The following is a 26,945-nucleotide window of genomic DNA, read 5'->3' as shown; positions in this document are numbered from 1 at the left end:
AATTTTGTAGAATCATATTGACATTAGAGAGTTTAAGAAATCTTCAGAAATTAAATAGTCTGGCACTTGCAATTGTTTGCAAATCCAGAAGTGAGGATATAGTGGATTATATTGATGTCATAACTTACAATGCCATTTCAGGAAGCAGATTTTACTGATTTTGTCATTCAGCACTGATGTTGCACTACTGTTACTGACTGGCCATAAATACCATATACGTACCACTTTAGTCAGATGGACTACTCTGGTTTAAAGTAATTGTTTGCAAGAAATGTTTTGAGTGTCCATTATGTTAATAAGCTTTTTCTTTTGTAAAAGACTGGTATTTTAATCTAATTTTCCTGTTGAATTTCAGAAACATGTTCTGGATATACACTAAGACAAATGTCATCATTTCATATTTGTGATTATTCTTGAAGCAGCACATGTAGTGAAGGGCACTGGTTCTCCAATGACTGAAATGACTTCTGCACACTGTTTCTCATTGCTGATGCATTACTTTTGTCTACTAATTTGAGTGTAAGATCTGGAGAAAAAAGATTTCTTCTTCCTGGATGAGATACTTAGGACCCCAAATTATTTTTTCCTCCCTTAAATTACTTTTAACTTGGGAAAATAAACTTTCCTTAAAGGGAAACCTTTTAATGTCTGCATGTCCAACTACAAAATTCTGAGTTTTCCTTTATTCCCCTTGTGTTTGGTGTACTATGTCAAGTGTGAAGCACTTGTCTTAACCTAGAGATGTGGTCTGGTATGCTGGTTTTAGAAATTACACTATCAAAGAGTGGAATGTGATAGTTTTTAGGTACCTAACAGATTAGAATGGCAGGTTAAAAACAAACAGCATAGTTTGAAACTTGAAAAAACTGCTGCAAAAATTTAATTAAACATACATCTACCAGCATATACTGACAGCATGCCATTTACTAGCACTTAGAACATTAATTTATATTTTTGTTGGAACAGTGTTATCATCTCTGCTCCGTGCATTATAGAATTCAACAGAAAGCATGCTTGGAAATGGGTAATCCTTCAAAAACATGTGAATAAATGTGCACCATCAAAGTGAATTCAAAGGATGTTTGTGCCTAGTGTAATGCAGCTATGGTGTCTTTGATATGCTGAGCTTCAAAGGGACTTTTTAAAAACTTCATTGAAAGTATTATGTATTTAAACTATGTGACACAATGTATTTACTTAATTTACTGTCACTTAAGATGTGTTATTTTTCATTGAATGTATTTTGGTGGCTATTTGAATTCAAAACTCTAGTTTGAAATGCAGAATTTTCATCTGAACAAAATAGTGTTTTATGATATCTACTGAATATACTTAAAAAGAATTACACAGTGGAAAACTAATGATCTCTTAGATTTAATTTCCTAACACTAATGATATACTATCATAATTGCTATATGGTCACCATTTTTGGAACTATAAGCAGAAAAATTTCAGTGTGAAAAAACTATTATTATTATTAATTGCATTCTACTATTAAACTTATTATTTGTGGCCTTGAAACAAAAAACTACATTGGAAATACGTATTTTTCATTTAGCTATCTTTGCTGTTTGCAGGGTGTCATGTAATAATGAAAAAATGGCAGATAAAAACCAAAAAGTATCATTGATGTAAGAGGACTACTAGCTTCATTGAATATTTTCTTTTTATAAATGTAATTATAAGGATAAAAAACCAAATCATGGCCTTATGATCCATAGAAAAATTACTAGTATAAACAGTATATAGGAGTCACCACCACTAACACTTTTGAAAGCATCAGAACCAAGTAACAGTCACTTTACATTTCCCATTGCAGCATGCATAATGCAAACCTACACCAGTAGAGAATTGTGAGTCTAAAAATATCTTTATGCTTAAGCAAATGCAGCAGACAAAAGACAGAAGAGCAGGGCACTAGCTCAAATACTTTTTTCTCAGTGGAACCTTCTCATTGACAAAATGTCAAAATGTAAAGTGATCTTCATTATAAAGGAGCAGAAAAATTAGTCCTGACAGAAAAATCAACACATTCACATATATTCACAGAACTGACAAAAAGATTCTGCTCCTAAAATAGCAGTGTGGCAAGCTTATGAATACCCAGAAAGGCAGAGATCATAAAAGTATAATACTATGGTTACAAAATAGACATGTGAATTCAGACACTTGCCTGAAGACAGCAAGAGAACAGTGAAAATTCTTAGCATGTACTTAAAGGTGTTTTTTCAATTCATAAAAGTAATCATGATATTCTACTTAAAAGAGAATCCATCAAGATATTAAGAAAAAAAAGAAGAGAAATAGGGAGAGTATTGAATTACAGAACTATATTTTAATAATAGCTTTGGGTGGTAGTATGGAAATTGAACAGCTGATCCTAAGTCAGAACCAGAAGGTATCAGCGATCCAGATGAGGTATAGAGGGGTGTGGTAGCTTACCATAGCAATGACTGCTGCTCCAGCTCCAGCAAGTGCCACAATGAACAAGTGGAATGTCATGTTTAGCTGCAAAGGGAGGCAAAGAAAAGGACTTCCATGGTTATACAGCAAACAAAAAATGAACAAAAATTCACACTAACATGGAACAAATAATTACCTTCCTGGTGCCACCCTTCCACAAAAGTAATGAATAGAAATATTTTTCCAAGAGATTGATATTACTACATGCCATTGTGCTTGTGCTTGTTTTCTTACAATGCTCATGTCAGGGAAAAAGCATAACTCTATTTAAATATACAGCATTTACATAATAAAATATTAAGAAAATTAATTATTTAAAATAAACACTTCAGCACATTTTGAGGGTTTTGTTTGGGTTTTTTTTTTATTCTACAATACAATACTAGCTTACAAGAATTATGTTTGTGGTGGTTTCTCCAATGGCAGAGACAACCTAAGAAACCCCATTTTCCCTTCATTAACTGTAGCTCTCCATCCTCATATATTGATCCACTTTCCTCTCAAATTTGTTCATAATGATATAATATAAACCAGGTTACTTACATAATTCAAATTAACCACCATCCTCACCTCACCCCAAACCAAATTATTACATTTGCTTTTAATGTCAGTGACCTGGTTTATGCAGCAGCCACAGAGAGTCAACTGCACCACAAGAGCTGATTTTGGAAAATGGTTTTGGTACAAGGGAGGACTGTGTACCTGCCCTCTAAGACTGATTCAACCATAGTAAGACCCAGTAAAACACTTAGGATATGTTGACCCTTCTGGCTTCAGAGGGAGCAACATTTTAGCATCTCTTTGTTTTTAGTCAGATGTAATTTTTTTGTCCTGTCTTCATCCTTTAACATTTAAAGACAAAACCAGAACCCTCAGCTGCACTGAAACAGGTGGCATTTGCCCAAGGGAAAAACTACAAGGCAAAATGTACTGAGAGTTACTATCCTAGTGTTCAACAAGGTTTGGCCAAATCCATTTGCAATCTTTGCTCTCCTGTCACAAGAGTAGTCAAAAGCCCTTCAATCAGTGATTCATTATATGGACCTATTCACTGTGCAGCAGAGGCATTAGCTTTCAAAAACATCTCAGTAACAAAGAAAAAGATACTGGAACTATTAAAAAAATCCAAACAAACCACAAGCACATTTAGAAAACAAATGGTGGGAGAAATTGCACTGACTAAATTTGGTAAAAGACTAGGAAAACTACTTGCTTGACTGTGTTTTTCACTGTGATTTATTTCATCTCCATAGCTAGAATTAGACCATTAACAGTAAGAAAACATATACCAGCTATTTCCTGCTACAACATATATCATGGTTTTGCCAAAAATACTATGATATTTATTTACCTCATTGGAGTCACACATCTTGATGAAACTTTCTGATGAGGTGCAAACCTTCTTTTCCTCTCCAATAGTTACAATACCTGGGGAAGAACAAATATTCACATTATTTGGAATTCCTGGTACAGATCAACTTCCTTTATATGAGAAAAGCTAAGAAGTTATTTTAACAATATATCTGGGTTTTGTTGACAATCAGGAGTCTGGAGCAACTCTCTGATGAAGACAAGCTGAGGCAGCTGGAATTGCAGAGCCTGGAGAAGAGAAGGCTTTGAGGAGACCTTTTAGCAGCCTTCCGGGACTAAAAGGGTCTGTCAAGAGAGCTGGAGAGGGACTTTATACAAAGGCATGTGCAGTAGAACAAGGGGTAATGGCTTGAACTTAAAGAGGATAAGTTTAGGTTAGATGTAAAGAAGAAATTCCTTATTATGAGGTTGTTGAGGCACTGGAATATGTTTCCCTGAAAAATGGTGGACATTCCATCCCTGGAATTGTTGAAGGACAGGTTGGATGGGGTCCTGAGCAACCTGATCTAGTGGAATGTCTCCCTGCCCCATGGCAAGGGGTTGGAACTTGTCTTTAGGATGTCTTACAACTAAAACCATTCTAGGATTCTATTCTATTTCAGCCAGCACAAAACACATTATCTATTTGGTAAAAGTCCCAGTAAGAAACATGTAGGTAAAAACTGTTCTGCCATTTCTGAAGATATCTTTATTCCCAGTTTTGATCAGCACAAGGATTAAAGAACCAGAAATGATTTGCAACCAGTTTATACACTTCAAATGTTCGCAAACCTTCTCTACCCTCATGTGGAAAAATGTGCTCTATATTGGTTTCAAACTTATTGATCTGGTATAAAGCTTCTTCCACAAGTTATAAAAAAGCATTACACAAACTTATACTTTATTGTTTCTCTTTTCAGCAGCAATAACTAGAATCTTCTACCTTGCTTTTTTTAGCTAGTGTCCAGATACTAAATCAAAGACTAGCTTGAAGAAAAAACTGCAATTAACTCAGTTACCATGAAAAAAGGTTCTTTCCTAATATCAATCAGTGTTTTTTGCACTGAATCCACACTAAAAAGGTACATTCACAGAATATACACTGTACATATTAGTGTTCCATGAACATCCTAAATAAAATGAATGAAAAAATAGTCATGAATATTAACAAAATAAAAGGTCATAGAAAGAAAAATAATATACTTGATGGGATCTATACAGATAATTGCTTTTTAAACTCACCTGCCATGCTGTGTAGGGAAAAAAACGAAACAATAAAAATCCCCAACTTTCCTTCCCTCTCATGAAAGAAAAATGTGAAATATTTTATTTCAGGTTAATTGAAATGTTTACTATTATTGAAACCATTTTCTTGCAAAAGGAAATGGCCAAGGAAACGAAAGGAAAGATAAGAAACTGTCTGTTGAGAGTATGATTGCTCAAAACTCTGTGGGTTGAGAAATCATGAAGACCATAACATGTAGAATCAAACCAGTCTTGTAGAAGGACTGAATTACCATCACCAACACAAGAATACGCAGATATTTTAAGATCACAAATTTCTTTCTACCCAAATTTCACATTCTCTCAAAACACACATAGGTGCATAACCCAACATTATTCTAACCTCCAGCATTCAGGTTTTAGCCCCACTCCTTCTCTCTCTTTCAACCATTTTCTTAGAGTGTTACTATCAGTATTGTTGGGCCTCATCAAGGTTTTTGAAAGCAATTAATCTTGTGTCCCAATTCACCTCTGCAGAGACAGCTGATACCCTAAGATCTCACATCTCCAAATCAGTGTCCTACCACAAAATTAAAAGTCATTCTCCAGATAGATGACTAATTAAGCATTTTAGACAACTTACAGCAATTTCTGAAGAGACTAAGCCAAAGCCCCATGACAGGTTTTCATTTCTCTGGGAAGATTGACAAGGTTGACTCAGTTTTTGTCAGGACGGGCAATGCAGTTCATCTTTTATGCACTATTTAGACTAGTGGGTAAAAGGGCAGGGAGAGACACCTAACAATTGCTTCAGAAACACTGAACAGTTTATTTCAAACACTTGGAAGCAAAGTAGTGGAATATTTTCTTTTGTGAAATCTTTTCATTTAGTGCTTTTTATTTACATACCATACTGGCGAAGATCCAAGCAGAGATTAGCTCCGTCCACTACGGTGGCATTTCGGCAAATGGTCCACAGGTTGAAGTACATGTAAACAGGCAGAGAAGTGAAAGCTGTAACTCCAAGCCAGGCCAACATAAAGATGTATGTCAGCATAATAAACTGCAGTAAAAAAAGGAAAAGCAAAACCAGAGGTAAGTCAGAATGGAACTGATTCACCAATGGAAAAAAGGAACAACAGAAAAGTAACAAATGCATCTGTGATTGGCTTTGTCTGCTTCTGAGCTCATTTAATTTACAGTTTTGGTCAGATAATCCATTAATGATCAAGTCAAAATTATGCCAGAGCACTAACATGATGTTTCTGAAGAACAAGAATTATGTTTCCAGAAGTCCAAGCTTACTCCATGTTCCTCTCACCCTGGTGCCAACGATGGACGTACAGCAGCACACCTGAAATACCGACAGCTGCACGCTTTGTGAAACATATCTGTCCCTCTCTCTCATCACCACTACTCTATAGGTAGGACAAGAGGCCCTATGGTTGTGTCTTCCACTATCAATCATGAAGCCAAAAATTAAAACTAAATACTGCAGGCTTTGCTTGTTTTTGTTTTAAAATTAGGCTCTTAATAAAAATGAGCCTTTATCTATGACTGCCACAAAATCTCACTGGCAAATCCATTTGGCATTGAACCAATGAGACCATGTTTTTGCCATTCTTTTATTGCACTCATACATGTTTGGGATCTACAAGCAAATTCATCATTCAGGAAAAAAAGTAAGCAAATGTCCTATAAATATGTAAACATGCTACCTTGCTGCTCCTTTACTGGCCTGACACCACTGGGAAATACACTTATTAATAACAAACCATCTTTTCATTTTATGCTGTGGAAAGGATATGAAGAGGCTACGTGGTAAAATGGGGAAATTAGTTTTTAAATATTGAATCCAAATAGCCCCAGTATTTGTTGGCTTCAGAAATGCTGATAAATCTAAACACATTACTGGAAACAAAAAAATTCATCACACAAATATCACACTAACATTTTTCTAGCTGCTTACCTCAGAAAAATATTGGCTCTGAGAATAAGAAATAAGAAATATTTTTGAAAGCTGAATAAACTGATCAAATATCTGCTAAAAATTAAACCTTAAAGAATAAATAAGGGGTGAATGGATGATATTTTCTTTTTTGTTTTGTTTTGTTTTTTTTTTTTTTAATGCAAGATATCTCAATTCAGGTAATACAGCAAAAAGCTTAATACATTTACAGATTTTAGTTATGGAAATCAAATAAGATCAGAATCTGAAAGCTTGTAAATGGCACTAAAAATTGTAGCAGAGTGGCTTATCCACATTGATCTGATCAGGAAAAGCAATCCAAAACAACAAAAGTCTGAATTGTAAATGAGATACCTTTATTGTGTTGAAGTTATGGGATGGTTGTTCTTACGCAATATTAAAGAGACCTTAATTTGATTTACTTTAACTCACTTCCAAATATTATTAAATAAAAGTAATTTTAATTCTGAGGAAGTTTATTTACATAGACATTTTATGTAGTTTAATTAATCCAGTTTAAAATTTATTTCAGATTAATTTTCCTGATTGTCTCTAGGCAAATGAGACTTGTAGTAGTAGTTTGAAAAGCTGTTTAATACTTTTGATATCAGCTTTCTATGTTTTTTTTTATTTAGTTCTCCATGCTTCAATATGCATATTTTACATTCATGCCTACCAGTTTGAGGGTTAGAAACTGTTTTAACTTTTTCCTCACCTTCCAACTAGTTTAAAAGAAAAACTGATGTGTCCAATTTGCACACAAAGATTTCTAAAAATATATTCATGCAGGTAACAGTTGTTTTCTTACAAAATTTTCCTAATAACCCTCTTACTACAAACCCAGGTAGTAAAATAGAGAAAGTGATAGCAAAGTCCAAAACAAATATGCATCTTTGAATTCTGCTTTAGACATTCCCATGAGTCAGTTGCTTTATATATTGGAAATTCTATCCCATCTATTGCAGAGCAAATAGTTAACACAAGTAAATACTGTTCTGTACCTGCTCCTTTTCCTGTTGTTTTTATTGTTCTTTTACTGTTTTCTTTCCTTTCCATATTACAGTGTTAAAGTTAATGAAGAAATATCTGTCTCCACCCCAGGCACACACTTACAAATGATTACTTGGAAAATCACATAGAAATGTAGATTCAGGGATATGAATTCCCAACTAAATTGCTATGTCTGATCTTAATTTATTATCAAGACAAAGAGTTGCACTCATTTTTTTCTAAGGCAGGAATACTAAATAAGAAAGAAGACTGTATAGACTTTAATTCTTATTTATTCTAGGAGTGTTTTAAAAGTAAACCAGCCTTCTAGACTATATTCTTAACTTGACAAAAACAAGTAAGTCTGAACTTGTGGTCTTTCTAGAATTTGTGAAATAAGCAATACTTAATGAATTTAGTATATGTCTCAGTGTAGCACATACATACAATTTAATGAAGTACTAAATCTTTTAAATTAGTTACATCATTGAAATGCAATAACTGTTTTTATGACTGGACTCCACATAGATTTGAGAATCTTCCTGTTTTGTGATAAACACCAAATGGAGGAAAAAAGATAGGCCTTACCATGAGCACTACAAATTCTTTTTAATATCTATTTATTTTCTGATCTGTAGCAATGATAAAGAAGCCTACTCAAAAATTTCAACTGAGATATTATAAAGTGCTAGTATAGCAAAGAGGGGGGAAAACAGAGATTATTAGCCTCAAAAAAATCTGCCTTGGGCATAAAATGGTAGTAGAAATCTGTCATATGATAGCTGCTGTGAGTCACAAGAGCTGCCTTCTCAGAGAGAACTGTCTGCTTGTTATGGAACAGATTCTCTTTAAAAACATTAATCTGATTGGTTGAGTATCTCAAAAAAATTGCTCAAATGATGATTTCATTTTCAAAACATATTATAGAAAAGGAAGAACTTCAGTTTTCCTCCGTCAGTTGCTTTCAGCTGAAGAGTCAATGGCCAATGACATACCTAATTTCATGTCATAACACCAAGAGCACCAAGAAGACAGAAAAAATACGTAAGTTTTCTTTGTTTATGTAAGAATAACTAAAATAAAAAGCTTCAAGTTAAACCATGGGGTAATTATGGGTTATGCCTGGAAGCTGCTATCCCTGATGTCAGTGAAGAAAACCACAGAAATGTGGTCTGGGCAATAATATACTTCTTGCTGTAAGAGCAGTAAAAAAAGTTTAATTTTGTACAACAAATTCACTTCTAGCAATAGCAGGTGGTAGCTTCTTTTTATAATTGAATGAAACTATTAATTATTTGATTTTAAAAAAAAGCAAAGGGAAGAATAAAATCTTTTTTTTAGATAATTTTCTCTGCTATTACAACCTTCCCTCTTTGCTCAAGAGAACTTACAAGGAATGCTTAAGGAGCCTGTTCTCTCCAGGAATTAAATTCAGAGGCCAATCTCCTGAGATTCAAAGGGATCTTTTTCCTTTGAAGTAGCATTCTGCTATGTGACAAGCTGAAGATTTCTGGAATAGCAGTATAGCATCTTAAAGAGGTATCACAGTTTGTCCTTTAGCATCCTAGCTATTGTGTTTACAGTGAGAATTACTTTCTCTGATCAGTTCGATTTTCACTCTAAGAAGCCAAACACATAAACTCAAAACAAGCTATAAGTGGTAGTGAAATTCATTTACTAAATAATGAAGATGAAAGATAACTAATTTAAACTCAACTCACATTTGCAAAGAATAGCTGAAATGAATAATTATTTGAACAACAAAATCTTGAATCTTTTTAGTGTTTTGGGTTTTTTTGTAACATCACTGTGGCTGGCAAAATGCTCTTGCCTGATTTTGTAAGCTTTTCATTGCCTGTAATGGCTTTTCTGAGTTATAAATTATCAAAGCAGGTGAATAATCAACCTTCTGGAATGATTTTTTAAGTCAAAACAGGCCAATAGCAGGAAGCAGGTACTTCAGAGCATATTCTGAAATTGTTTGTGTGGAGCACAACTTTCCTGGTGGTCATAGCTGGTTGAGATCTTTTTTCCACTGAAAACATTACTCAAACCCTATTTTAATAAGATCAAGATTTCAGTTACTGGTTGGTTTGGGGTTTTTTTCCTCCTTCTTTCCTAATTTATGGGTACTTGTCCCATGAAAAGCACATTCATTAAATTTCAAACACTCTTCTTGTTTTAGTTTTGTTATAAATAATTTAGTACCCTGAAGAAACATTTGTATGATGGCTCAACGACCCTAGGGATAGAGACAGTGAAATCTTATCTAAAAGGTACAGTTTCTAAAAACAGAAATGGAAAGAAAAGGAAACAAATTAAACCTCATTTGTGTCATTTTATGAGGACACTACTGCTTACAACAAGAAAAATAATACAGAAACATAGCAACAAATTAAGTGCCCAAATAAAACCTAACTCCAGAAAGCTCATGTTGCCATGTAATTTTATCTTCGTTCCACACCACTCAGTACTTACTTTTACACTTTCTCTCAATCTCATCATATATTTATTTTATATGAACTCCCTGATGTGAGCTCTCAACGCAGAGAGTTGCAAAAAGATGTGCACCTTGCTGTGTTTACATCACATTGAGATTTATTATCCTATGACACACACGCACAGAAAATGTTTACTTTCAGCTACATGAACTAAGAGGCTCCTTCCAAACCTCTTCACTGCTTCAGAAAGTCCCATAAACAGCTTTTGCCAGAGATCAAAACCGCACCTACAGAGATCATGTACATCCATCCTGCTCAAAGCATATCACGCTTCATTATGAAACCCTGGCAGTGCTGGACACCACCCAGAATAAGCCCAGGGTGAGCCTGGCTGTCTCTTATGGGAGTGCTGGGAAGCAGCTGGCCTCTGCAGTGCAGGGCAGTCCAGGTTTGGGGTGCATTTTCCAGAACAAGGCGCTGTGTTGGAATTTTTGGCCACACAGAAGCATGAACAGAAAGATCTTTTCAATTTCTTCCTGAATTGTCCTGTCTCTCAAGCATCTCATTCACTTTAAATAGTCCATATATTTGATTTCAATACTAATAAAAGCTTATTTAGTTTTAGCACTTTGCCCAGACTCAAATTCGTAATTAACCTTTGCCTTTCAGACCTTCTCCTTCATCTTGTTCATTTTACCCAGAAAAAATTCCTCTGAGTTATTACTACTGTCTCTTTACCCTGAACACATTCTGCATAAATGCATTTCCATACTCTTTTTAAATTATTTATTGCAGCTGACACATATTTTCTCAAATGCTGAAATTTGTCTTGATGCATTTGTACTGGGAAAGTAGTGATAGAGTGTACAGTTCTCTCTTCAGGTTACAGGTCAGATTTAAAGCACTACACATTCCAACTTCAGGCCTGTTTTTTATTTGTATTCAATTTTCTATAATGCAGGGTTTTGACTACACCTTACATCAACAGTCCAGACTCAATAAGGGCTCTTTATCAATAAACCCTTTGACAGAGCAGTTTAATGATTAGATATTTGTTCCTGTTCATCACCTGCATTATAACCCCACAGGAATTTAGTTCTTTTCAGAAGTTCAGATTTGATCCAGAAGAGTTTTGCATTTTTTTTGCATTTTTAAAAAAGACTCTCCATAAACACTTCCACCTCTTCCCAAAGGATTTCTTTTTGTGACAGCATTTTACATGTATAATTCCTCACATGCAAATATGAAAGAGAGTTGGTATAAAACTTGCCGAGTTCCTCTGGAAAACATTTTAACAATGCAGAAGCTCAAAGAGCCTCAGCTGCTTATTTTAAAATGTTCTCTAGAACCAAAAATGCTATTATTTATTAAAATGTAAATAAATGACAAAATGAAAAAAATAGCAGATGTCTTTAGACATAAACTTGTTAAAGAATGACTGTTGAGTAGCTCGCAAGGAAATGGTTTCTAATACTTTCCTTTCTGTACTAACTAGCATCTCCAAATTCATGCCTCATTCATGGAAAGAAATAAAAAAATGAAGCAAAAATATTTCAACTTGTCTCATTTTATATACAATGCTTTTAGAAAGGACTGTTGTTCTGATATTATCACTGTAAACCACAGAAAATACACACATGCAAAGTCTTTTCTCTAACATCACTTCCATTGCTAACACTCACTTGTTGGACACTTATAATTGCCTCCATAAAACATGCTCATCCTCTCTCTCTCTCTCTAACATATTATCCTCCCAGGCACAGCTCCAAAAGTCTTGTTGAAACATGGATAGATTTCATGGTGTGCCATTACTGTCATGTGGTTGACATTCCTTGGTTTGCATTCAAGTCAACTGCTTTGAGAGGGGGGTGGGGAAAAAAAGCCAATATTGATCCAGATTTCTCGCCATAGAGGAACAGACTTCTCAGGCTTGCCTAACTGAAATTCATTCATTTACTCAATAACACCTAATGAGAATTTCCTTTGGTTATTAAAATATGTTAGCATTAAAATATAAAATCACAGAAAATTGAAATTATATTTTGGAACCGTTTTGTTTGGCTTTTTAAGACATTTTTCTTCTACAGATAGTTTAGATGGAAGAAAAACTGGTTTTGTCAAAATTAGGATCAATTCTCACTGTTGCTTTCTGCTTTCCATCTGCACATACATTTTTCCAAATGTGTATTTCAAGGATAAAATATTCCATGCATTATTTCTATTGCTTTGGAAACCATTTGGATGCATGTAAAAAGCTGGCTTACTTTCTGATTTATGCTGTTGATTTGTTGGTAGCAGTGCATGAGGAGATTTCCAGAGTCATGTCAGAAATTATCCTCTAAGAAACTGATTCACTTTTTCAAATACTGTTTAGTAAACAAATTGATAAAATATCAGTTTGAAGAAGAAAACTTTTCATTGATGCAAGACAAAGTTTTACCTTAAGATGATATAATTTTTCTCTATAGTACTTCCTTAGAAACCAAATATTGTAATTTATTTTTTATTTCTTAATTTTCTGTAGAATGTTGATGGGTTTGTAGCCTTGTGTTGTCTAAAGTTATCATTAGTTGTTTTATATCCTTCAGGCAAGACTATAATTTTTGTAGTCTGACAGGTTTCTGAAGCCCTGTAGAAAGCATTGGATCTTTAGCACTCCTTGACAAAAGCAGAATTTCCTATGTATATTTTTTTTGCAATCTTACAAACAGGAATTATTTTTTTCAAAATGCATATGCTCATATTTTCACATTCACAAAGTTAGCCTTCTCCTCTTGTTTTTCTTACTGGTGGTACATTTCTAATGCTAGGAAGTACTGCCTGGGAATATAGTTAAGATATTTGCTTTGTATTTAAATGGGATTGAAGATAAATAATTTGGTTTCAAAAATGGCTTTTTGAAATATGGATTAGTAGCTTTTAAAATATGGATATCTTCATTAAATAACCTTTTTCATGTGCTCTCCTCCCTATGTTCATGCCACATAACTATTCAATTTGAAGACATTAAGTACAAAAACCAATCAGTTCAATCATTACCTTTTCCCTGACAATGTAGGCTGGTCCTAGTAGTAAATTTACAAGGTTATGCTACCAAACTGCTGATAATTTTTTTATAAACCATACTCTAATGGTTTTCAGTGATGACAAATTTCCTATACAAAGATGAAGACATAACACTCACCTGGGAAATGACTGAACAATACAGATTGTTTACATTTTTCGCATTTCCAAAATTTGCAATGCAACATCTTTTTTAGCAAATTTCCATGGTTTGTGGTTGGACACAAAGCAGTGAAGCTTAAACTAGTAAGCAGAAATAATAGTTATAAGTCTAAACAAATGTGTCACTCAAGGTTAATACTTGGTTGTCAAAAAAAAAGTGCTTTCTTTCCTGATAAATTCTTAATGGGCTTTGAGAAACCCATGTGAAAATGAAGGGGTAGGGACCTTCCTTGCTTGATTCCTGTCTTGCCAAGCATTCAGTCAATAACACAGTCTTTTAAGATTTTATTGTGACCTTAAATAAATTTAAAAGTTTCCCTCCTTCCTATGCAAGCAATGACCAAAGAAATTTACAAAGCTAATTATGAATTCATAAGACATCAACAGGAGGATACAGTTCATAAGAAGAGCAAAGCTATATGGTTTCTGTGAATTTTCTGTCACCATAAAAATAATGAATTTGTGATAATTCTAGTGATATTCAAAGGCTTAAATAGCTATAAAAAGAGTAAGATGTCTAGATGCAGTTAATAAGTTTCCCAAATGAGAGCAAGAATCAGGGAAAACTAATCATCTGATGGAACATTCAAGTTAAAGCTGAGATGGATTATCTGAACATAACGGAAATAAACTATCACCTTAAGCATTTGTGATGATCCATAAAATAAAGTTAAAGCCAATGGAGAAACTGCTCCCAAAGTCAAGCATACTTTGGAAATATAAGACAGCAGTTTATTAACAAAAAATACTTACTGACTGAGCTTACATGCCAAGAAAAAAAAACCTGTCATCCATGTGCAGGACATAAAGCACAATGTGAAGTAAAAACACCCAGTTTATCACCACCAACAACAACATTGCTGTCAGCAGGCAGCAAGACCAAGAGAAGATGAGAAGGTAGTGGCAAGGAACATTGCAATGTCTGGCACACCCCTCTGTTAAAGGATGTAATGAATAGCGCAGTGAACAATAGGGCTGCACATACAACACATGGGAAATTGTGGGAGAAAAAGAATATCAAACGAAAGTATGATTTTATATGTGCAATATTCCTGAGTGAGAAAATATGGAACTGCATAATAAAGAAAAACAAAAAGGCTTCAACAGATTATAGAAAAAAAGACAGAAAAAAAGCAGATTCAGCACATAGATATACATAACAAAATTTCTGAGCTCATTACAAAATATTTCTAAAAGTATAACAAATAGTGAAAAAAACCCAACTTTCTTCTTTCTCTTCAAGACCCCATATGTATATTAACAATGCAGGTGGGAGAGAGTGACATAAAGATGACTCCCTTAACCATTCAACTGAGCTTTGAACTGCTGCTAGGGCTTGTTCTTCCTGTTTCAAGATCAAGAGCAGAAAACTGCAAGGAACACAGTTCTGTAAAGAAATTTCAACACTGGTTCAGTATCCAGGGATAAGATGAATTCTAACAACCTATAAAATTGCTAATATGTTTTCTTTCATCTACTAACTCCAGCAGTGTTTAGACAGCAAATGCTATTCAGCTAAATTCCAGCTAAAGGGGCCAGGCAGGATACATCCAACTAAATGTATATAATTGAGTGAGGAGCTTAATATAAAAGACATAACTTAAAAGACTTGAGGGTTTTTTTTTTTTTTTTTTTTTTTTTTTGCAGAAAATAGGACAGTCACAAAAAAATTCAATTCACCTGATAAAGTTTGCCTAAGCTGCCCTCTCCTTTAACTACTGAAGGAGCATAGGCCTTTTTCTTGACAACCTTAATTAGGTGGGATATATCTGTGCCATAATAGAATCCCTCTGAAGTTAACTACTCCATTAGCTCCTGGGTAATTTGTGGGGGGGAAAAAAATCATGTCTCTGGTTTTGAGTTGAGCAATCTGAAAGGTCAGAGCAGTCTGAATCTCACCTCCCCCATTTCCCATATCGCAGTGTGAAACTGCATGCAGCATACACAACTAATCATGTATGAGGACATGAGATTTTTACATACTTTCCCTAGTTAAAATTGTTTTAAAGGCATCTGGACCCATAAGGATATCTGCTGTCTTGGAGGGAAGGTCCTTTATTTCTCACAAATATGGTATGAAGCACACTGCATTCCTCAGATGGAGCAGAATTTAATAAGAAGCAAGGCCTCCCTGTCTGTCAGATCAGCAGTTTTACCCCAGAATACCCAGACATGGTATCTAATTTTCAGAAATGAGAGCTTCATTTCTAACATTCAGAAATAATACATCTGTTCTGGGTGGGAAAGCCAGCTGAGCCTGCGCTGAAATCTCTTCCTCCTGTTAGACAAAGAATCGAATGTCAATACGACGCAGTTTCACTGCCTCTAGAATAACTGGTCTGGTAAGGAAAGGATGCAGTGATGAGCTCACAGATGGTTTTTCAAAACATTTGTGCAGCTTCCACAGTTCTTTTGCAAAATAAAATCTGGAAATATTTTAGGAAGTTCCTGTTTTAGTTTTAGTTTAGGCACTCAAGAAGCATGTGTAAAATAGCCCATAGGTAATCAGATATCCAGAATTGTTTTCAAAGGCAGAAAAATACTTGTCAGTAATTAAATGAAATACTCTTAAAACTAAAGATACAGAAGGTATATGTAAGTGCAGTTTAGAATATAAAACATCTCTCTCTAGAGCCATAACATCGTTCTTTTGCAAAGCAAGGTACAAAGAAACAGAAATACAACTACCACAATGAAGTCTTCATATATTTTTTTCTGATGAAATAAAACAAAATCCAAACCTCCTTTCCCATTTTATAGCATAACATGAGGGGGAAAGTGTCATTGTATTTCTATTGATTCTGTGAACAGATACTCTAAAACAAGGTGTAAATGAGACTTTCCATGGCCAAGGGAGCAGAATATAATAGGAAGGGTATTAAATTGCAAACATGAAAACAGTGTTACAGTTGGCATCAGGCCTGTCTCCCATTCTTTGCTAATCATGCTGCAGCACAGCTATATATGAATGTTTATTTAATACTCTAAAAGCATGTTCAGGCATGGAAAAATGAAGCCTAGAATGAAAGGCATCCCTCCTCGAATGTGACTGGCATTGTTTTACTGCTTTTGTTTTACTTTTCACAGTAAATTGAGTCTGCAAACAGTGCCAGTGAGAGCCTTCACTGTCACTTTCACAAGGCCTGTCTCGGGTGTGAGAGGCTCTACTCCATGGCAGCACTGACATGACTTGGATGTTAAGCCTCTGAATGCTCATATCAGCTGATAAGTCAACTATACATTTACTGGAAAGGTTGGGCTGAGCTATTTTTTTTCCATTTTCTTTTGCCAATTCAGAGCTAGAAAGTGAGCTATTTGCAGTTAAGGAGGGAGGTCAGGAAGAGCACATAAAAAGCTCCTTCAGATGTTGGCTATCAGTGTTCTCAAAAGTCTGCTTTTCAAAAATATTTCTTAAGAAAGAGAAAAAGGTGTTATTTTTTGTATATTTCTATATATAGAAAATATACCTTATTTATACAAAGTTAAAATAAATTTTTCTTTCTTGAAATTTTTTATTGATTTTTTCCTATATTTTCATAATAGGTTTAGTCAGAGACATAAGAAATTTGCTCCTGTAAAGTATTAATGACAAACAACTGATGACAATGGTAAAGCTGAAGGTTTTCATTTTCAGACTTCAAATGAAATGTTAAACGTTAAACTTCTACTTAGAAAGACATCAACAAATTTGATGTGAAATCATAGTCACAACTGGAGTTTTTACAAAGGTGTTTTTGATGTGGAGCCATTTTTATAATTTTAATTTTTCAAAACAACAAATATCCTGTGTCTACATTTCTGTTAGCATTAAGGCACTGCTAAAAGAAACCAACTGTTTAATCTTTGACAGTTTAGATTTTTAATATCTACAAAATTACTAGCTCAAAACTGTATACAAGAAGCATTCTTGCAACTTGTAGTATCTGCCAACCCTTTTCAGTAGCATTATCTCATTTTGGCAACTGTACAGAACAAAATTTATTACAGAACTATTTTAGCAATTGAACAATCTGGCCTTGACACACAATACTGATTTGGTTTCATGTACCTCTCCACTATTCTTTTTGTTGTTCTAAGGTCTTATTTCTTGATAACATTGCATGTGTTATGGAACTGAATAAATTCTAAACACATCTGTCTTGGATTTAAATATTTCGTAATTCCAAATATATGTATTTTTTAAACCTAAGATGTTATTTTTTCCTTAAGAATTTTAAGTATGAGACAATGAAAATCAACCTAGTCAAAAAGATATCAAGTTTTAATTGACATATATGCTCTAGAGTACAGACACTAAAGCCAGAATAATAATCCAAAATAACTCCAGACATTCGTATAGCAATCTTACTGACACAGCATCAAAATGAGACAAGCAATCAAACAGCAGGCTTGGGGTTTTTTCACTAGGAAAAAGAAAAAACTGACTTCAAGAACAAGGACAACAAGGTATTTAACTCAAACTAATTGATGAGTTGTTGTAATTGTGGCCATAAAGTCTATACAGCCTGAACCTTAGCTGCACCATGTACATCAACCCAGGGCTTCTCAAAGCACAAACATTGCAAATTACTGATGAGGAAAGAGAAGTGTTGAAGGAAATAATTTCATGAATAATGAGTAATAAGAGTGATCTTAACCATGGAATAGCTGCTTAACCATTCATTTCTTCTAGACACATACTATAGAATTGCAGTTATCAAAAAATGAGAGAGGATGTAGCACTGCTCTGCTGCAATACTGAGGACAGGCATTCATAGAAGCTGTGAAGAAAAAGTGTTCTGAAAATCATGCTACTCTATACAGAATTGGAACTAACTCAGTAGGCCCTCAGTGAATACAGATTAGAGAATCATCTTTCCAGAAGATGAAGGCTGTGTTGGCATAAGCAATGACTGCTCTTAATTTAAAATGTTCTCGGTCTTTTTTAATATATTTATTTAAAGGTTTTTAAGCAATCTTAGTCAAAGTGCCAAAATCATAGAATGATGACAAGAACAAAAGAAAAGGAGACAAAACCTCAGGATTATTATGGAGCAGGTTACATTTACATAGAGATGACATACAGACTGCATTCCCCAATTTACACGAGGCAGGTCATCTGTGTCCAGTTTAACCTTAAATCTCAGGGTATCCAAAGTACTCGTTTTGATAGTTTTGTGTGCTTGGAAGTAACTATTGCTTACATTTGTTACAGACTGTATTGCACTTAATTAAATGTTGACGCTTACTGTGGGAAACCCAACCCTGCCTACAATTTATAGGTTATTTATCATTAGTATAGCATAAAAATAAGTGTACTCTAACACCCAGATCTATTTGGCTGTACTTATTAATTTAGTATTCATCACAAAATATGGCGTTTTCATGCAGACTGTGTTTTCAGAAATATCCAACTCCAACAGCTACCAAGTACACAGGCCTTTTAGCTTAGACACAGAGCAGTCAAATAAAAAAAAAAACCCAAAAAGAATTAGTTACTTACCTGATACTGAACAGAAATTTTAAAATTATCCCATTTGAAACAGTCAGTAATTTTAGTATGATAAAGTTCCATTTAAGTCCTAGTACAAATCAAAATTTTTTGAATCCAAATTTTCCAGGGTCCTAAGTGAATGGTCCCTCCAGACCAGAGATTAACACAGGAGTAAATAATGGCCTGTTCGCCATTTAGAACCTGATGACAGGCCTCAGCTTGCTCCAAAGAGGAACAGGCAAGATTTCTAAAATAACTGAAAATATTAGTAAGGGAAATATTTCATTCCCAGTAGAGCTGGAGGCCTTACAGTTTTAGTCCTGCTCAGTACAGCTTATGTTGCTGAGGTAACAAGCTTTCTCACTCAGATGGTAAAATTCATTGCTCCTCAGTAGCAAGAATTACTTAGCATTTAACCAGTACAGAGAATATTTATAACACTCTGTTCTCCTTTTAAACACCGAACTGAGGCATCACAAAATATTAAAGAAAAACAAAACCAAAAAAAAAAACATCACAAGGCACTAAAAATATATACAGAGCATATTGAATTTGTCACAAAAGCTTTCTTAGCCACTTACCCAGGCACTCACACATCTGCCACAAGTGGTGATTTTGAAATCTCCATAGAGATCCTTGATGGCACCAGTTGTAAAGAATCCCTCCACCATCAGCAGAATGCCATATACAAAGAATGCAGCTGCTACACCATATATCACGTACTTGAAGATGTCAATCCTGTGTAGGAACAGCAAAAATTAATTATCTGCATAAATATTTAAAGCTGACTCTGAAATTTCAGGGTGAGATAATCAGACCCCCTGAGCCTCAAACTGGAATGACTGACTGGAAGTGTAAGTACTGATGTGCCATAATGACAGGTGAAGCTGAGGACAGGAATGAACTTTGAAATAAAATAGTGTTGATATAGGAAACACTGAGCCATTGAATCTAATTAAATGTAAAAAAATGGATCTGTTTAGGTAAGACAGCAAAAATTGTCACATCGATTTAAAAGTCAGTTACTTTCCAGGTTTTTTTGCCTCTAAATGAAGTGGAAAAGAAAAAAAAAGAAAAGGAAAAAAAAACCTGACACATCTCCTAAGTCATACATTCTATCCAGCACTTAGGTTATAGAAGATATTTAGTTACGCTCTTCGATAAAACTTTCTGCACATACAAGTCTGAAATGTCAGTCTGTGCTACCTTCTCATTGTTATTCTCCCACTTATTCTCCAGTGGACAAAGTGTTTGACACAGAACAATAAAGTAATCAAGAGAGATCCCTTACTTCAAACCAGAAACATTTTATTCCAGAAGTAACGAGATCAGGTCATCTGGAATTCTTCTATAATGAGGCTTTAAAATATAAAAGGCACACAGCTGGAGCAGTGGAGGGCTGGCTTGCAGTGTGACATGCAGGGTCCCAGGAGGCTCAATTTGCTACACAGAAGATTACCTGTGCTCTGTGTTCTGCCCAGCACTGCCTGTAAGTTCAACCTTGGCTCAAGGAGACTGTGCCTCCTAAATGTTCTTTCATGACCGGCATTTGGGACAAGATTTTTTTGATAGCACCGCTCTGCTCTTTTGTCCAAACTTGGAAACATTCCTACTGGCCATAGCCTTAGATCAGCAGATTTCAAAGTTTTCTGCTTGAACTTCTCTAAAAAAAACTAACCACAGTAAATTTTCAGTTTGTTGATGTGACAGGGAAGAAGCTGTGCAACTCCTTATAAAATTGCTATATTCAGATTTAAGATGCTACTAAATTCCAATCATATTCTCCAGGTCAAGGTGGTGACACCTCCTAACAGAGAAAGACAAAAAATAAAGCTGAGAACCATTAGGATCTGCCAGATGAATTTTGACATGCCATTACCCACACTGGATGTTTTCTCAAGACAATGATTAATATTTTTATTGTTATGAAAGGAAATATTTAATGATAACAATTCCTTAGGAGCACACTTTCCATCATCACTCAAAAAGACAACTCATAATACACATTTTACATATATAATACAATAAAAAAAGCTCAAAAACCTGTTAAAATATCTTTAACCTTGAATGGTTTTCAAAAGATTCAAAGTCAGGTTCAGGTCTACATTAAAAAATGCAATCAAAATGCAGTTAAACTTCTGACATAATTGGGGATGGGAGAAGTTCTGGAAATGCTTCAGGAAATGAGACAGATTATGTTCTTCCCTAATATTCTAATACCAAAACACTTCCAGCTTATTTTTTAACATTGCTTTTTGTTTCATACTCAAATGAAAACTAGAATAATTTCTGTATGGAATAGACGCTTGAACAATTCAAAAGGGTGAAAAAAAATTAACACTGTTGATGGTATAAGATGATGCAGATGAAATTTATTTTGATATATATAATTCTGATTGCATTGCAAAAATCTCATTTCCCTGATTTGATAGTAATTCAGCCATTATAACATTTTTTTAAACAACAAAACTGTGATTTAAGTCTATCTTGTCAATAGTGATTTTAAAAAAAGGTTACAAAACAAATATAAACTTTGTGGTTATTCCATAAAAACTCCTCCAATTCCTATATTATATACTTTAAACAATTGTGACCTTCACCAGTGGCTGAAGTCTGGGAGTTCTGCCAGCAGCAGCTCCCCTCAGACCTCAATGTGCTCAGTTACAAGCTCTCATTGCCCTAAAGAGATTAGGACTTTTGAGAAGTCCAGAGACTATTTCAGTCCTTACAACAGCCCTTTAAACCATCTGTGCTGAGTCTCCCACTGAGCTGCTTGTGTCAAAAAGTGTGCTAAGAAATCTCTGCTTTTTCCTCAGCCTTATGTGCACCTACAGGAATAACTTTCACTTAAGCCTTCCTTTCACAAGAGGAAAAAGTATATATAACCCAACAGTAGCCAAATATAGAAATCTATTTCCTTCTCATCCACTCGTTACAGAGAGGTCATAAAATCTCTATTCATCAGACTATATGGGATGAAATAGCCAGGCTTATTCCAAGGGAAAAGGATCCCCTGTAAAGCAAAAAGTAAAAAGATAAATGAAAATGATGAGACAATCACTTCAGCTACCTCTTTAAAAGACAGATAGAATTGTATTGCAGTGTAGCTACATTTAGTGTCTGCTGTATTTAAAGAAAATATATTAGAACAACTTCATATATATATATATATAGTTTTGAAGATAGCATTGCTAGTAAGTTATTCTGCAGCATTTAATAGAGTTCACATAAACTTTTATTTTCTCATTAATTTATAATAGATAAAAAGATAGACCCTGTAAAATGGAGATTGCCTTTCTTTAAAATAAAATGTGATTCTTTGTGGATGAACTCACGGAGATTAATTGCCATCTGTGCTTCAGCAGATTCTCAAATGCTGCAGACAGAGCATGAGAGCAGCCAGGGAGGTAGAAGGGAATGGCAGAAGGGGAGATGAACGTGAGCCAATGGGCAGGATGAGTAAGGACAAAGAAAAAGAACAAGAAAGCTTACACTTGTGTAAGCTGAAATGGAAGAAGAGATGTGTGTAATGAGCAAAGGAAGGAGACAAAACAATAAAGATAAAATTTTGTTCTTCTGACAAAAAAAAAAATTATATTTGAAAATATACATTATTATTAAAACTACTCTGACCTAGACTGCTGAGTAGAATAAGCTGAATGATTACCTAAACTTAAAATAATTGTGAAAAGCATCTTGAAGTTAGTAAAAGATTAAAAAAAAAACCACAGAATAATCTAAGCCATATATTTGTCTTAATCTGGTAGATTCTCCATGGATTCTGGATCTGACCTTCCTCACAACATCATGTTCAGCAATGTTAAAAACATTATTGTTTTTAAATTGCAATTTAAATCAAACTGATCCTTCAATTTTTAGTTCTGTCTCTGCTGCCAGGTGATTAATTCTTCCATATTAACCAGACTAGCCTAATTCATTAGTCTGAATCTGGATTCTATCCAACAAGAAGCGTATTCAAAATATCTCTAGAGAAAACACTTTCTTTTTCTGGCAGAAGGTATTCAGGGAAGCCATCAGTGCTAACTTCTCAATGAACAGGTTGGAACTGAAAACCAAGTAGACAATCCCAACAGAGACAAGTCAGAGGTGAGTGAAAATATTCTTAGTGAGTCAGACAAATGTTGCAGATTTCCTACTGTGTATTTTCATGGTGTTTTGGCAAATTTAAGTATTAAAAATTATAATAAATCAGCAAGAAATAAAATAATTTGTTAAACTTGTCTATGTTCAGCAGGTTTTTTAAAAGTGTCTTAATATAGTTTTGGAACAATCTACATACTTGCTAGGGATATTTTTTTTTTTTAATTGGGTTAATATAGGAATGTAGTACAGACATTTAGTTGTAATTAAAAGCTAAAGTTCACACTAATTTGCCCTGTGACATGATTCTTATGCTGCCCAGAAAACCATTATATTCTAAAAAATTATGTGTGCACTTCAGGCTAAACAAGTGATAAAAGCCTAATATTCCAAAGGTTTTCATTGGCCTACCCATCAGAATACCAGATATTAGTGTGGGACTGGTCTTCCTGAATTTATAATTCTGTCTCATGTTTCTATTCCAGAATTTATAACATAACTTCTCCAATATATACAACAATATTAATATATTGCAAGTGTTCAGTAGAACATGATTGTCAGTGAATTGCACCTATACTCTCTGAATGTAAGAACTTTTAGTCAATTACATCTATTTCCAAACTAAAAACCCCCAAATATAATAAGAAAAATAAAATACCAGAGCAATCAAAGTACTGAAATATTAATAAGATTACCATAGTACAATATCTAATGAAAAACTGCCCCTTTGTGGGTTTTTTTGGTTTTGTTTTTTTTTTTTTTTAGCCTGAATAGAAGATTTAGAAGGATGAGAAATACATGCAAATGTTACCATTGGGGCAGAAAGGCTTCTCCTGTTTTGGAGGATTATTTGGATTTTTTTAAATTTGTTTTCTCTTTCGATGACGGGGGAATTTTGAATACTTGATGTTTACATCTAGAACGCACAATAACCTCTGTTACTCTGTAAACCAGCTGAAATGCTGGCCTCCATGCTGATCCTCTTGTCCCCTAAGGTCTGATGCCAGGAGGGTGTTAATACACTGAGAGGGCAGCCTCCCCCCTTACACTGTCTTGAGCATGTAGAAATGGCTTTGCAATTGTGTTTTTAGAAGACAGACAAGATATAAGGGGATGTTTGCAAGCAAAAAGGTCTGTTTAGGCTCTGCAGAAAACAAGCCCCCTGGAACTTTTGAAAAGATGTGCTCAGGCTCTCCTGCGAACCAGCTGGGAACAATTTCTTGGTGTCAGTTCATGATACTATTCACTTAGACAGATTGAGCAAAGAAGAAGATAGCTTCTTCTTTGAAGAAAAAGAAATTGTTAGGAAAAGGAGGAGACAAGCAAAGACAAACTTCTGAAGGAAAACAAATAGGGAGAAAGAAGAATTTATTAATAGTCATGTACTACCTGCAAAGTAAGACAAAAACCCCTAAGTAAAAGCCCAATGAGGTAAAAGAAACTGAAATATTCTCACTGTGAAGGGAAAAAAATACTAAAATACTAGAAAAAATTTCAGCAGAAGTCCATGAGGAGTTTTTTCTAGACTAGGTTAAAAAGGAGTCTAACTTCTAAATTTCAGGTGGAAAGAAAATAAAACTGGAGTATAGAATGCTCAGCTAAAGTTCATCAGGAAATGACAAGAGAAAGCATTAACAGTAAAGAAAGGATAAGACCAAAAAAGACCAAAAATTATTTTTTATTAAAGTAGAATCAAAATACAATAGAAATATTGAATAATATTGGATATAGAATAGAAAGAAAACAGAGACTTTGATTAGGCATTTGTGGAAGAAATTTTGTGTGTAATCATAGAAAACATTTGCTCAAAACTAAAGCCAGATTGTAGTATTATATAAAGACGACATCATCCTACTACAATATGCAAGCTACATTCATATTCTGCAAGGGCCAGATTTTCTTGTTCTGCTCTGAAACAAAACTGATGTGACATAAGTACCCATTGGTTTTAATTTGTGATGTACAACTCTCTACAGCCATGCAGAATAGAGCCCTAGATCATCATCCTCTACAAGTTTGTTGCTTCCTTCCTAGGAATGAAACAGTTGAGCACAGATTTCTTGCAGAACATCTAAAAAGCCATCAAACTAATGGAAGAAGAGCAAAAGCAGCACAAACCACATCTCTGTTCTGTGAATCCTTCTTGAAATAGGAAAAGATCCAGCATAAGAATTTTAGTAATCATGAAAACTTTGAGTCCAAAACACTGAATTTTTACTACAACCAATGGACAAGGCTTCTCCTCAACATTGTTTGGGGTTTTTTTGTAACCTAATTTTGTTCTGTCTAAAACTACTTTCATAGAAACCTTTTTAGAGATGCTCATTACAGAAGAGATCAGAAGCCTCCTTTGTCTGAAGAAGGCAAAAGCCCCACTGGAACTAGTTCAGAGTATTGTGATGACTTCTGGTGGAATTACATGATGGTTGTTGCACACTGTGGATATTGAATTTCCAGGCAATCTTCTGTAGCAGGAAAGTGTAAAAGATGTTGCAAAATCATATGGCAGGATTTGTGAGTGTTTCATTAGTACAACTACAAACTTGGAGGCATGCAAAGTACATACTGTCAGTGTAAGACTGACAGCTTGTTACTGTATGTCCAGATTGGGATCATAATAGTGAATTTACCCTTTTCAGATATCCTGTGTAACAGAGAGCTTGCTTTACATGCTGCATAAAGCATATTTAGCAATATGGGTATCACATATAAAGATACACTTTCCATTTTATCTGTTTATAAAGTGAACTAAGACTAAAGAGAAATAAAGGCAGTTAAAAAAGAAAAAGATATTTCTATGGAGATGAACCACCTATTGAGAAAGGGAAAATCACAAGACATTAAGTTATTATAGCTAATCTAAGATTCCAGTCAACCAGGAAGGAGAGCTACTTAACACAGTACTAAATAATACAGATGTCTGCTGAAAAGTAGGAGATTCTATTTGCACAGAAGAAGACCAATAAATTCTTTATGTAAGATCACTCTGCTGGTATTCACATGCACTGCTATGAATTTTCCAGATTATTCCACTGGTATTTTCATGGGGTGAATTTCCTTATTCAATTTCATAAAATGAGGACTATGTCTTTGCAAGTAATTGCCAAATCCTAAATTTTACTTACATAAGTTCTCATTGGTATTGCCTTTAACGGAATAAAGAAGACTGGACTACATAATATAGCTGAGTAGGTGGTAAATGTGACTTTTCAGTGCTTTATAATCTTGTAAAGGTCATGTTCTTAGGTGCTGTGATATTTTTTTGCGGGATTTGATGCATCTGCCAATGACACCAGAACTAAAATTCTATGTTCTGCATCTAATATTTAACATGCTGTATTTGTCCAGTTCTTCTATTTATATGTGACTCAGTTATTCCAATGAAATAAAAACTGTTCTCCTTAAATAACCTGAATCTTCAATGACATTGTGCTCTCTCTCTGGTGGTTCCTGCCAAATTATTATACCCAAAGACACATGGGTCAAGGTTGGATATTCCATGCAGAGAAAACTTCATTCTTCTACACAATCTCTGTTGCTGTTTCCAAACATGCTATGGCACAGGCCTGTCTAAGTTAGCAATTATTTGATAAAGAGCTTTATATGTGTTGTTTTCTGTAATAGAAATAAAACATAACATGTTCAAAGTTAAAGAATGCTTTTGTAAGAGATAAAAATGTAGAGGGAAAACCAGATTACTGCTATTGTG

General features: G+C 34.5%; 1 protein-coding gene across 1 annotated transcript in view; it reads right to left on the bottom strand.

The window, feature by feature from the left end:
- The window catches only part of GPM6A (glycoprotein M6A), a 115,848-nt gene that overhangs the window by 5,796 nt on the left and 83,107 nt on the right, over nt 1–26,945 (bottom strand). The window contains exons 3-6 of the mRNA XM_063156179.1: nt 19,717–19,873; nt 5,947–6,100; nt 3,815–3,891; nt 2,443–2,508 (exon numbers count right to left, since the gene is read on the bottom strand). Coding sequence (XP_063012249.1) covers nt 2,443–2,508; nt 3,815–3,891; nt 5,947–6,100; nt 19,717–19,873 — 454 coding nt within the window. The remainder of the gene's footprint in view (nt 1–2,442; nt 2,509–3,814; nt 3,892–5,946; nt 6,101–19,716; nt 19,874–26,945) is intronic.

The sequence above is a fragment of the Melospiza melodia genome, chromosome 5 (assembly GCF_035770615.1).
Source record: "Melospiza melodia melodia isolate bMelMel2 chromosome 5, bMelMel2.pri, whole genome shotgun sequence".
NCBI classification, from domain to species: Eukaryota; Metazoa; Chordata; class Aves; order Passeriformes; family Passerellidae; genus Melospiza; species Melospiza melodia.
Note: the sequence above shows the minus strand (reverse complement) of the source record. Positions and strands in the feature narration are given on the sequence as shown.